This window comes from Opisthorchis viverrini, assembly GCF_000715545.1.
Source record: "Opisthorchis viverrini unplaced genomic scaffold opera_v5_209, whole genome shotgun sequence".
NCBI lineage: Eukaryota > Metazoa > Platyhelminthes > Trematoda > Opisthorchiida > Opisthorchiidae > Opisthorchis > Opisthorchis viverrini.
Genome location: NW_008751867.1, coordinates 263,259 through 275,692, shown reverse-complemented (window position 1 = coordinate 275,692; position 12,434 = coordinate 263,259). Strand labels below are relative to the sequence as shown.

At 46.4% G+C, this 12,434-nt stretch overlaps 3 protein-coding genes across 3 annotated transcripts in view; 2 read left to right on the top strand and 1 right to left on the bottom strand.

Moving 5' to 3' along the window:
- The window catches only part of T265_14525 (hypothetical protein), a gene marked incomplete at both ends in the record, with an annotated part of 8,219 nt that extends 7,120 nt beyond the window's left edge, over nucleotides 1–1,099 (top strand). Inside the window, 4 exons of the mRNA XM_009174067.1 lie at nucleotides 101–227; nucleotides 547–730; nucleotides 764–809; nucleotides 890–1,099. Coding sequence (XP_009172331.1) covers nucleotides 101–227; nucleotides 547–730; nucleotides 764–809; nucleotides 890–1,099 — 567 coding nt within the window. The remainder of the gene's footprint in view (nucleotides 1–100; nucleotides 228–546; nucleotides 731–763; nucleotides 810–889) is intronic.
- T265_08289 (hypothetical protein) overlaps nucleotides 1–1,398 on the bottom strand; it is a gene marked incomplete at both ends in the record, with an annotated part of 8,570 nt that extends 7,172 nt beyond the window's left edge. Inside the window, 3 exons of the mRNA XM_009174045.1 lie at nucleotides 47–238; nucleotides 698–821; nucleotides 1,362–1,398. Of these exons, the coding sequence (XP_009172309.1) occupies nucleotides 47–238; nucleotides 698–821; nucleotides 1,362–1,398 (353 nt within the window). The remainder of the gene's footprint in view (nucleotides 1–46; nucleotides 239–697; nucleotides 822–1,361) is intronic.
- Nucleotides 1,399–3,917: 2,519 nt separating this feature from the next.
- The window catches only part of T265_08288 (hypothetical protein), a gene marked incomplete at both ends in the record, with an annotated part of 21,799 nt that continues 13,282 nt past the window's right edge, over nucleotides 3,918–12,434 (top strand). The window contains 7 exons of the mRNA XM_009174044.1: nucleotides 3,918–4,039; nucleotides 5,094–5,232; nucleotides 5,782–5,876; nucleotides 7,751–7,867; nucleotides 7,911–8,016; nucleotides 9,605–9,760; nucleotides 11,654–11,806. Of these exons, the coding sequence (XP_009172308.1) occupies nucleotides 3,918–4,039; nucleotides 5,094–5,232; nucleotides 5,782–5,876; nucleotides 7,751–7,867; nucleotides 7,911–8,016; nucleotides 9,605–9,760; nucleotides 11,654–11,806 (888 nt within the window). The remainder of the gene's footprint in view (nucleotides 4,040–5,093; nucleotides 5,233–5,781; nucleotides 5,877–7,750; nucleotides 7,868–7,910; nucleotides 8,017–9,604; nucleotides 9,761–11,653; nucleotides 11,807–12,434) is intronic.

Below are 12,434 nucleotides of genomic sequence, written 5' to 3'. Positions count from 1 at the left end.
CATTACCACGGGGTCAGATCCAAGAAGAGCTATGTCGTCTGCTTACTCGATGTCTGTGAGGGGAGGCCCAGGGAGCACTTCGACCCCTTTGGTATTAGAGGCTGGTTGTGAAGCTTCCATGATCGTATCAATTGCTAAATTGAAGAGGAAATGTGAGAGAGGACAACCCTGTCGGCCACCACTTGATGTGGTGAACTCAGGTGAGAGTTTCCCGGCCGCGGGGGTTGGTGTGCAGCGCCTTAATGAGGGTCAAGAATTTATTTATTTAGCTAGTTCAGCGTCCACCGATGTCCCTCCCTGGTGAATAGCAGGTGAATATCATCTGACTATCAATCAAGACCGTGTCGAAATCAAATTTTCACACGAATGTGCGCGCCACGTTGTGCATCACTGCTGTGCGGAATTCCGACCGCTAGGCTGAGGACACCAAGCTAAGAGAGCATCTTAGGAAAGCGTTTCAAGCTCGATTCATCGGCATCAGCCTTCTAACGAAACTTTTCACTCAGGAGGTCGGCTGTTACAGCTAAACCATTTTCTGACTCCCAGTGGGTAGCCCGGATAGCAGTCTGGGTGAACTAAGAGTTCAGTTCCGATTTGGTTTCAACTTATTGGTTACAGTTGACCGTGAACAACAAGATCCAGCTGGTTCCACTGCACCAATTCCCACCAGTACACAGAAAAGAAACGTGAAGCTCACCCCACCCAATATAATTCAGATAGGCTTGGCAGAGTGAAGGCTTCCCTCGCCTGCTGATCCCCACAGGAACCGCAATCACTGTTGCGATTGGCTGATACGAGATGTCCGTCTTGTGGGGCGCACTCTTTATGGAACTAGAGCGATATCCTCCTGATTGATTGGCTAGAATCAGGTTACGCGTGGTGACCACAGCTGAACGGTTCCGATCAGACAATCCATCAAGCAGATGTATCTTTAGTCGACTCAGAATTCCACACCACTTGGTTCGAAAAAACCGTGGACTGCACCGCGTCACTTTTGGAGTCTAAATCTGACAGTACTTTCGCTAGTGTTGACCTTTTGACCTTTGCGCCAGGGTTACAGTCAGGCATCACGATGAACCACGCCTTCATCCAGACCCTATAACCCCAGAGGCGGCATCCACTTTGCTGGATGGGAAGGAACTATTCTAAGGAAGCTGTGAACTGCATTTGAAAGCCTAACTTTGCTCCAAAACACCAAAAGACGTGGATAGCCGGCCAAGTCGCGCAGTACTTCCCCGACAGGTGAGAAAGTCAACCGTACGATCTATGGAATAGGCGATTCAACCCCAGATTTAGGCAAGTTGACGCCCATAATGCATCGCGAGTTCACGCTAACGCCCTTGTTAGGTATTCGAACTTACTGTTATTGCTATTTATCGCCAGCCTCGTTTGTGTCATGTTCTGAGAGACCCGAATCCCGCTTCATCCGACCAAATGAGACCGACCTCCGCGTCACCCATACTTGTTCGTTGCTTTCATAAGGTGCCTACTAATCGCTGGATTGCCACTACCCTCACTGCAGTTTGCATGTCTACGTTGAGACGAGTGTTTGGAAGCTACGTCGCTGTCACACACCCTCCGGCGTCACTCGTGTGCGACTGCTCTGAAGCACAATTTGGCGTTTGTCGATATCTTCAAAGCCTTCGATTCCGTTTCGAATGACGCGGCCGGCGTCACTCGTGTGCGACTGCTCTGAACCACAATTTGGCGTTTGTCGATATCTTCAGAGCCTTCGATTCGGTTTCGAATGACGCGGTCTTCGAAACTGCCGAAGCCACTGAAGCCGGTAGTTCGGTAAACGGCGCCGTCCAATGAAAATGTTGCAGAATTTTTCCCCAGTTTCTAGTTCACTATCGACTGGGCGATCCGCTGACTTCAGCGTTGTTCATTCTGGCGATAGATTAGGTTACTGAATTTTCGATTTGGGATGCCAAATCCATGTCACCTTAGTGGATGGTTCGCCTTCACTGATGACTGAGAGGGTCAGGTTCGTCTTACAGGGAAGCTTGAAACCGCTAGTTGGTAACACCCCAAAAAACAAAAGATTTGTGGAGACAGAAAACACCAGGTGACTTCGGTTTCGGTCGAACCTACTTGCCTAATCAAGGAAGTCATCATTCCTAGAGATCCAACAGACGCCACGACATATCTTGGCGTGCCATTTACTTTCAGAGGTAAAGGAGTCTGCGGCTCAAACTGCATCAAAGAATGAAGACCACTACCTTATATCCACCTAGCCTGACACATTCGATTGCGTTTGGCTAAGTTCAACCCTCAGAAGGTTGGTCGTGTCTAGCTACGTCTGCTGAAGAACACCTCAGTGGGCTACATTTACGCCACTGAACGACATGGCGAACTTGGTTATCCCAAGCCTGGTTCCACTCACGACGATACACAACTGAAAGCATGGTTTTCGAATTTCCCGCAACTCTACTTACTACCGAATCATATAAGCTCATTTACTAAGCGGGTTTGTTTCAGCGCGAAACTCAGCCAAATCCATGCGAATGTCTTGCTTGCGATCAAGACTTTGAAACCCGTTCTCATCATGAGTGACACCCTATCGATTAAAGTAGTTTTTCACCCGTGTGGATGAGTATACGTTTTTGCCCCACAAATCAGCTGACAGGGTTAAAATAGATAACTGCGGCTGATATTTGGTTGATCATCTCGATGGCGCTATCGTTATTTCCAATCAATCGTCCAACCACACTGACGAACAAGGGCGGTCGGACGTTCGAGAACTAGTCTAGCGTGGTTACACTGTTTCGTCAAAGGCAATACTTCGATATCCTGCTGATATTTGGTTGATCATCTCGATGGCGCTATCGTTATTTCCAATCAATCGTCCAACCACACTGACGAACAAGGGCGGTCTGACGTTCGAGAACTAGTCTAGCGTGGTTACACTGTTTCGTCAAAGACAATACTTCGATATCCTGATTATGGTTCCAGTTGCGAAATGAAGCTGTCCTTGCACCAAGATCCATCTGCCTGTCTTTCGTAAACACCAGGTATTATTTGCAAGCGAGTGTGTCCAATTGAGGGTGCATTCCGTTGGCACTGCAGGCACCCTGAGCCGACTGTTCCCCATTCCCAGTTCTGATTGGCTCGGATTTCATCGAAAAAGTTGAATCGCGATGAAAAAGTGAACAAGTGACCATTATAGATTACTCAAAGTTGTCTCCCCACTCAGCAGTTTTTAGTTTACATCTGCTTGGTGGCTTTTCTGGGAGATAACACTTTTTTTAACCTCGGTGGACTTCAACTGTGGTTTTTGTCTACCATGTCCTACTGGATAAGCTTATTTTTTGGAATAGATGGTCTTAAGTGAAACCCATAATAGGGTATATTTTGAAATGAAGTCAACTTGGGTGACCTTCAAGAAGGTTTCACACGAAGGAGGAAGCGTTCAGCTGTAGCACCCTTTCGGTGCCTAACTGCCATGCCGCCCGAAGGAAGCACGAGGGATGGGATACTGCCAGGTTGCCCAAGCCTAGACAGGGGAAGTCGAGAGGCGGAGGTCGGATTCGAACCACGGACCTTCCGGTCAGTAAATTCGCGCTCTAATCACTCGGTCAATCTTGCCCCCAAGAAGGAGGAATGCCATAGACACTATCCGCTGTCCTTTCAGATTCTGTGCTAACTTATGTTTCCGTCTTGGTTGTTAGCGGTATCAAGTCACTCACTCGTGAAGCCCTAATCGAACTCAATCTGTTTCAGGTCTCCATCACGACGCACATGTCAGAACTGTATGATCTCTTTCACATCTCTCGACAATACAGCGGAACATTCAATAAGGAATACCACCCACGGTGAGTCAGACTTTCTCCAGTTTTCATCATCTGTGAAACGCGCGACAGTCTGAAAAAATCCATCTCCCATTTTTTTTTCTTGTGAAAGACTGTCGCTGATGTATGAGAACCCTTCCGGTGGCTAACCGACTTGCCACCGGAAGGAGCCGAGGGCTGCCAGGTTGCCCAAACCTAGACAGGGGAAGTCGAGAAGCAGAGGTCGGGTTCGAACCACGGACCTTCCGGTCAGCAAATTCGCGCTCTAACCACTGCGCGATCTCGATCCCCGGAACTTCAACCCTAGTTTTTCTCGAAAGTCAAATTGCACGAAGTTGGCGAAATACATTCCTCTCCAAGCTAATCAGGTGTTAGCAAGTGGTCAAGTGTCTGTCAAGAAGAGACTGGACCTTATCGCGATGTGGCGATTTGTACACCCTTATAGCCCGCTGAACCGGAGAGGTACGTGTGGCACTCACTCATGTTGATCATTGGTTGAAGGTGTGACTAACACAGCTTCTTGTTTATCCAGTTTGAGGCTGGAACATGTGTGGCACCTTAAAAATGTAGGCTACTATGACGGCTTTACGTCAACCATCGTTACCTTTTGGTTGGGCTTTAGAGCGTAAAACTTTGGTTGAGAACTCTGAACATCCTCCTGGCAGCATTCTAGCCCACTTGTAACCATGGATTGCACAGTGAAGTCCCAGTGCTTTAATAAATATTGCTGTCGGCAACGATGAAGATGATGATAACAGACCGTAAGCTGTCGAAGAGTTTTTAGCAACCTCATGAGTAGCTTGCCACCGATTTCGCCCACCCACTTGGCTGAAAGCTCTGAGGGATTTTTTTTCGAAATCAAGGGTGATTTCACTAGGAATAAATGAAACAAACTCCACCTAAGCAGGACTATGGTTCGCAGTTTGATGGAAGTAACCTATCGAGGTAGAACCCCATCGATCTTTATCTAACCTCGGTCGACTCATAACTTTCCAGGGTTCTGGAAATCGAAAATCAGACGACTAATTCGAGCTGGAAAAGCCAGTAACTGTTCCGCTGGTTCGTGTTACTATGTCATTTGTAAAACCAAATCTGGAATGCTCTTTTTGCCTGCTATCCTGAGTTATCCCGATCGATTCATTCTGCAGCTACAACAGTCATCAACACCATCGACCGCATAACAACAGCACTTGTGGTTCGCTGCCCTAAGGGATTGTCGTTGTACGCAACCTGGGCTACTGACAGGGCGCCCACACCTAGACGGAAGGAAGATTAGGGCTCTCGACCAAAGCTTTTGGCTAGAAAGTCTCACCGAGAGTTGGTGGTAGTTGGCGGGAAATGCAAGTGTATTACCGTTTTTATTGAACGAACCGGCACCCATGCTGCAACACCCCACCTGGAGGACCAGGAGACTGTGTTCGTCAGACCTCTAACCAGCGTGGTAGGAAATACTCTGCGTGTACTGCAAGGAGGCCCCTCGGTATAGCCCCATGGGTCACGAAAGGCACAGAAGCCGTTACACCGTTACAGTCGGTTCCAGTCCCTTTCTGGTTTATAAATTCATGTAGTTACAAAAATTGATCAGGAGCATTTGATGGAACCATCACATGACTTCCCAACTACCTGAGAGTACCTTTACAAATCTAAAGACAGGGTTAACAGTGGTGGTTAGAGTGGAGCTGAATGCGGCTCATCAGTTGCACACCATACTATATACCTTGAAGATGAAAAACCAATAGAATTTGAAGCAAAATCCAATTGTCCAATAGGCGTGCCTCGTTTCAGTGCGATACCGTTCGAGATTGGAATGTGTATATTGTGAGATCCTGATACGAACTAAGCTTTCGATCTCGTCAAGGCGGGGCTGGGCAGGAGCTCAAACACATGAAATCAGTAATGTGGTATATATTACATTCACAGTAACGTGCATGGGAAACTGCATTCACTTGAATTGTCTTCAAAAGATAGTTTCCCCATATTCATCATAGAGCGAGGTGAGATGGCTCAGTGGTTAGAGCACGAATTTACTGACCGGAAGGTTCGTGATTCGAACCCGCCCTCTGCCTCTCAACTTTCCCCATCTAGGTTTGGGCAGTGGGCCAGTATTTCCTTCTTTCGGGTGGCATGGCAGTTAGGCACCGGAAGGGTGCTACAGCTGAACGATTTTTTCTCTAATCTCTGGCGATATCCACTCACTTGCAAATAAAACTTGTTGCCAAGTCTCTCGATGATACTGAATTAAGTTGGGGATGAGTATAGTTCACGAACTGCACAAAATTTAGATCCAAGTAGAACCGCATCTACCTGATGAGCTCCAAGGAGGATGAAACCACTCGAGGACCTTCGAGCCACCTTGAACAATCTTATAAGTAGTATGTTCCGTCAAACCTCTCAGTTTTGCATGATGCTATATAACCTGATCTTGCAGATCTGAGAAGTAATGTGATTCTGTTCGCTGATTCCCAAGCAGTATGTAACCTGCACTTACTGACAAGGCTGTTTCTCAGTCTATATCGGAGCCATGGCTTAGTTTGAGTAGGCCTACTCTTTTCATGCACCTCGAGCGCGATCGGATTATTCGTACCCCTAGGGACCATATCCCCATCGACAGCATCCTGACAAAACCAAAAAACCATCTTGTGCCCAGGTTTTGAAGAGCACACCAAGTCAAAATCCTACCAGCTAACGCATACGATGCATCTGCTCCGTCACATTGACCGAATCAGATGGGAATTACACCTTGACTACTCATAAGTAGCCTAATTTCCGCAAAAATGTTCACAGACGCAAAAGGCATATAATCCATTTAGTGATTCACAGAAAAACGAGGATCGGAGAGGTGAGTGGCTTTTTCTCATTTTCAGTGACGCAGAATGTTGTCTGAGTGTCACAGCAAGGGCGAATGTCGTGGAGATATCAGCTCCGGTCGTAAAAAATTACAGAAGATAATCTTGAGACAGTCAAATAAGCAGCTCCAGGCGATCTTCGCTCCTTGTTTTGTCGACGTTAGTTTTGGTCAGAACAAATTTCAACACGTTGAGTCGACAAACTCATTCATATGCTACAGGTGGTGTATCCGTTCAGATGTAAACCAGTTTCGGTGTCTAGCTACCGTGCTACCCGAATGAACGAGAATGACCGTAAACGATGCATTGCAGGTAAATGTTAGGTTTATGGCCCATTTTAAAGATGAAACCTCATTAGGTACCTCCGACACCGTAGAAGGACAGTAACAAATAGTGGTTTTCGGTCGAACATTATACAGGATCACCGCGGTATTGAGGACACAGTCGTCCGTCACAGCAAGTTGAGTGATGCGCACGTGTTCATTTGGATTCAGTGAATTCTTGGAATGGGGTTAATCCCTTTTGAGTAATGGGCTTGTGTTATCAGTGCTCGCACCGTACTGCTTGCGTAATGGCATATACTACTGATGAGTCATGCCAGTAGTCTGTGGTCGTGTTGAGGGTCCGCCCCGTAACTAATGAAAGGTGAAGAGTATTATGGAACTTGTAGAACTGCTTTGAAGTGTGCACTTCCAACTGTGAATAGTCAGTGAATATCCATTAAAGTCCAAGAGGACGCGTGGGAGCGTTCAGTTTTTAAAAACCTCTGTACATATGATACGTTTACTTTACTGTTTAATAGTTTAGATGGTGTTTGCTGATGGGCGTCTCCACAGCGTAGGGTTTTTCTCCTTTCACTGGTAGCAGACAAGCTTTCCTGTGATACGATGAGTTGGATATGACAAAAAGTTTTTGGTCCGAGTCCCGGGTGAACTTGTCTTAGTAGCACTATTAACCGAGCGAGGGTCTCTTTTGAGCAAAGCCACTCCGGTGGGCCACTGTGGATACTACGCACACTATCCGACCTCACCTAAAGTCGATGAATGTACTTTACCCCTATCCTTCAAACCCAACTGCCAAAAACCTCACACTTGCTTCTTCTCTTTGTTATAGTCACGTGATTGTTTGTGGCAGTATCAATTACCAGTCGGTCTCGGTGTTCATGCACGCCTTTGTGAACGCGGATCGTGGTCGGTTTGACAAAAACATAATGATGCTGTTTATGTCCGAGTAAGTTATGCACTTTCCCCGATTGGTTATGCTCCTCAAACAGAACGAATCCGGATACTCGACTGAAGGCGCTACTCAAACGCGAAAGTGTGCACGCGACATTCCTCAGAGGAGATGCTACGTCGCCAAAAGACTTGAAAAGAGCAAAAGTGAGCCGCGTTTCTTAATTGAATTGGCCTGGCCTTAAAATTCAATGTACTTTTGCTTCAGTAAACTCTCTTTGGAATTTAGAACAAAGTGCTGTTAAACAGAACTACTTACAACTACTGATTTTTTGGTTGAAAGTAGGCAACGTCCCGATTTTTTCACCGAAATTTTTTAACCTACCAATTTTTTCGTCGAATTGCGGGACAATGTTTGATGTGAGAAGAAACGGAGGATGGGAAAAAACAAATGGATAACAAGACTTTAATGATCTATTCATACAATCGTTTGTTGGTTACACTTTTGCACTAATATCTGGCCCAAAGTGAAGGCCAAGAACTTGGTGAACAAGGCTGTATTCGAATGTTGAGGGCAGTGAGAAGGGCTTCTTACACTGTCATACCACCGTTGAATGTGGGTACCAGGATGACGTAGAAAGGCTATGCTGACGTAGAAAGTCTATGCTGAAAAGCCAAGAAGTGTAATGCAGTCATTTCGTCTTTGTTATGAACCTACAGCTGTGCGCATCTCATGGAACTCCTGGGAATTTCGATCCCGAGACCGCCCATCTGCTCAGTCACGGGCGGCTGCCCGATCAGCCCGTTCAGCTCTATTGGGAATCACCAACAGCGCGCATCTCACGAAACTTCGGAGAGCCTCGAACCCGCAGCCTCTCGGCGAGTAGTTAGAACGCTTAACCGTTCGGCCACGGGCGGCCAATCAGCGACGTGGTTAACTCGCACTTAGAACGGCCCGCTTTCTCGAGTGACGACTGCTCCGATGGAAGCATTACTTATAGGACGAAGTATCACTTGAACATTCCTACATTAGCAATGTTCCTTCTGGACTGAATTTTCAACCTAAAGTAAACACCTGTATTTGCACTGGACGCACAACCGTAGGGGTATGACGATCATGGATAAGAAATCACTTGCACAAGTTAACTGCTAGTTTAGGATGAACGGTTATCTTGTAAAATTTTGGCCAATATGTTCGGGTAATGACATAGAGAGCAAAAACTTTCTCATAGGTTCTTCTAGACCAGCTACTGGCGTGCATTACTTTATTACGAAAGTGAACTAATAAAGTAGAGCAGATATGTACTCGAAACGTCTTCAGCATGANACAAGACCTCGGACAGGACTTGGACCCGCAATCTCGACCTTAGCTGAATCAAGCTGAATCAAGTTGAATCAAGCCGTCACTCCTGACAACACCAGTGGTGGTGAGCTGAGTCTCTGAAACAGAGTAGCCTGACCCTGGTCAGCCACTGTCCTCTCGGCCAGTAAAAGACTATGTAATTGGCTGGTTGGTACAATCCTGGTCACGTGAAGTTCACCAACTCGTCGATGCTGATTCACACGCTTCAATGGTGTGTAGTCCAGCTGATCCCCTGGCACCGTCTGGCTATGCCATTTGTTGCCGGCGTTGCTGAGCTTGTGACCTCGGCACATGAATGTTTTCGGGCCATTTCAAATATATGGGAGAAAAGAAGAGAAAAAGAATGGGTGAAGGAGGGGACCTAGTGCTGGCCTATGTCAAGAATTCTTAGGTGCCTACACCTCCAATCGCTCAATCAGACAATCTGGGAAGAAACTGACAGCAAGAACGCCACTGACATCGATTAGCCGCCATTTCTTGCAACGTCTTCAGCCAAGCACAGACGGGGTCACGGGGACCCCATCCTGGAAGGCGTACAACACCAAAACACCTAAACTCTTCGTGATCTCTTTCACGCCTTTCTGCCAAGTCATGTGCTGTCCACCTCGCGGTTTGCATTATCCTGAAGGAGGCACGGAGAATAACACTCGTCTCGGTAGACGGTGTTTCGGCATGCGTAGCACATGACCGAGTCATCGTAGTTGATGATGCTGGATGTTTTCTCGGATTGAGTTGCCTGCAGCACAACCAAATACCCGTTTTCTAATCGCTTCGTTACTGACATGCGGACGCCATCCGAAACCAGCCACGCTTCTGAGGCATCAATGGTCGAAAACCTGAAGATGCCTCACATCATCTGTCTGCAGAGGCCACGTCTCGCACCCGTACAACAGCACAGCCCTTACTGTAGCCTGGTACACAAGACCCTTAAGGTTCAGTGAGATGCATCCAACTACAAAATATACCAATTTTTTCAAATTTTACTGTAATGCACTCCCATGCTGATCGAAATTTCTGAAATCAAACTGGATTTTGAGTACCGTTGAATCGTCCATTTCCTCTAGCTTTTTCTCACTGTGGAAACAAAAGGTAACCTAGACCTAACACACTACTCACGAGGTTGCTGAAAACTGTTTGACCACCCACTTCCAGTTTCACTCACCAGATTGGACGGAATTCGTCAAATACTGTCTTTTGCAAGTTATTTTTTCGCGCAACTCAAACGAGTCCCAGACGAAGCGCAGCGACTGAAAAATGAGACGCTTTTGTGCCAGAACATTCCGCCGAAGAATTTCCCAAAGAAGACATTCAGCTGGGATTCGATCGAGTCTCTCAAACCAAATTTCTACGCGTGTTTTGCAAATGCTGTGGGATGTTCACGCCTATCACGATACAACTCGTGTGGTTCCCCCTCCACAGTGGCTGTCATTTCCCGGACAAACTTTGTAGTGGTTGTGCCTTGAACAAAGTTCACACTAGATGTTGAATTGACCAAGCTGATGAAGCCTCACCACGACAACATGATCAAATGTTCTGTTCAAACATGTGTGTGTATCTTGTTGTTTTCCCTCCTATCTACCCATTTTGTGTTTGCCTCCCTCGAACGACCGGCCACTCGTGGGCCGTCTCCGACGAACACCAATGACGAGAGAGTAAGTTGGATTCGACTGAGTCTTCCGTGAAAACCAAATTAGTTGGTAAATAAGAATACTTGGGGAATTCGGTCTGATTTCGGGACAAGTTGAAAATAAGGGGAGACGAAAACCCGGGGACTGTCCTAGCGGATGAACCCCAAGAAAAGCAGAAATGGTCGCGGGCTATCGAACAGCTTTCACTAACCTTGCGGTTCGTTTCCTTCAAGATAAGATGAGTGTCCTTTGGTGCACATTCTGATTCTACCTGCTTTTCATTCTGCAACCAGACTAAACCTTACTGTGTTACGCGCACAAGGGGTCGTTGTAACACTGAAGGAGAAAGAGCCAACTAGCTCTTCAAGGTGGTCCTTACGCGGGCGTAGCTTTGTAAAGGAGGGTTCTCTAACCACACAGCTTGTGATCCGTTTGAAGAGAGCTTCAACATGGGTGAGTCATGCCTCGTTTTAAACGCTAGAAGAAGCTACATCAACAGAATGTCTCTGGTAGAACAAAATCATCGATGTCTATGACCTAACTAGGTGGTTGATTTCCCGACCGAATATTCAACGCAGTATGTTCCACAAGGAATTGCTGCATGCAGTCATGCGTAGCTATCTTTCACGGTCGTCTCATAAGGTTGACGAATAAGACGGCGCCATCCAGAGACGGTCCGCTTTTCATATCACCTCATTTGTTTCTGTTCTTTGGCAAGATTGCTCCCATCGTTATCAAAATCACCGACACATATCTAACACTTTTAAAAACTTAGATGTTAACTTTGTCAGGATCAGTTTTTGGGTGGGAAACTCTGGAATCTCTTCTTTACGTGTACCGCTTTTTATTCCAGGCTCGTTTTGCTGAAGCGGTGATCGTCCTTTCGGACGGACAGAGCTCGGATCCAGCAAAGGATGACTGGGAGAACATTATGCGTGTGGTCTCGGTGAAGAACCTGCATTCGAAATGTCGCATTCTGTGTGTTTTAACAATGATGGACAACAAAGTGAGTTTATGAACGACCTACGTACACTTTTCTAACCTGCTGCGTGTGTGTTGTCAATGTCGCATTCTGTGTGTTTTAACAATGATGGACAACAAAGTGAGTTTATGAACGACCTACGTACACTTTTCTAACCTGCTGCGTGTGTGCTGTCCAGTTTGGGTCCAAGTAGAACATAAATTTGATGGAAACTCCGGGACTGCGTCTACCCGATGGAGTCCAAGAAGGGTGAAACCGGTCGTGGGCTGTCGAAAAGTATTCAGCAACCTTGTGGGTAGTTTCCTTCATGAAAATATACTGTGATATCTCGAATATCGTGTTAACTGAAGCATCAGACGGCCTGTGTGCAGCGTATTCAATTGAGTCTTCCGTGTAGTTCTCGAAATTAGTAAACTTCGTTCAGTTTTTTTTCACACTAGGAAATGCTTGAGTCCATTCTAGGAAACACATTACCTGACACCATTCCAGCCTACCGGTGGTAGTCATGAAAACGGAGAAGGTAGCAAACAAAGCTCGTTTTCTGTGATTGCTCCTCATGGCTAATACATCACAAATGCTACGGTAGCAGAAATCACGTGGAATAGGTTAAGACCGGGGCTACATACACTTTAGAGAAATAGAAATCAAAACA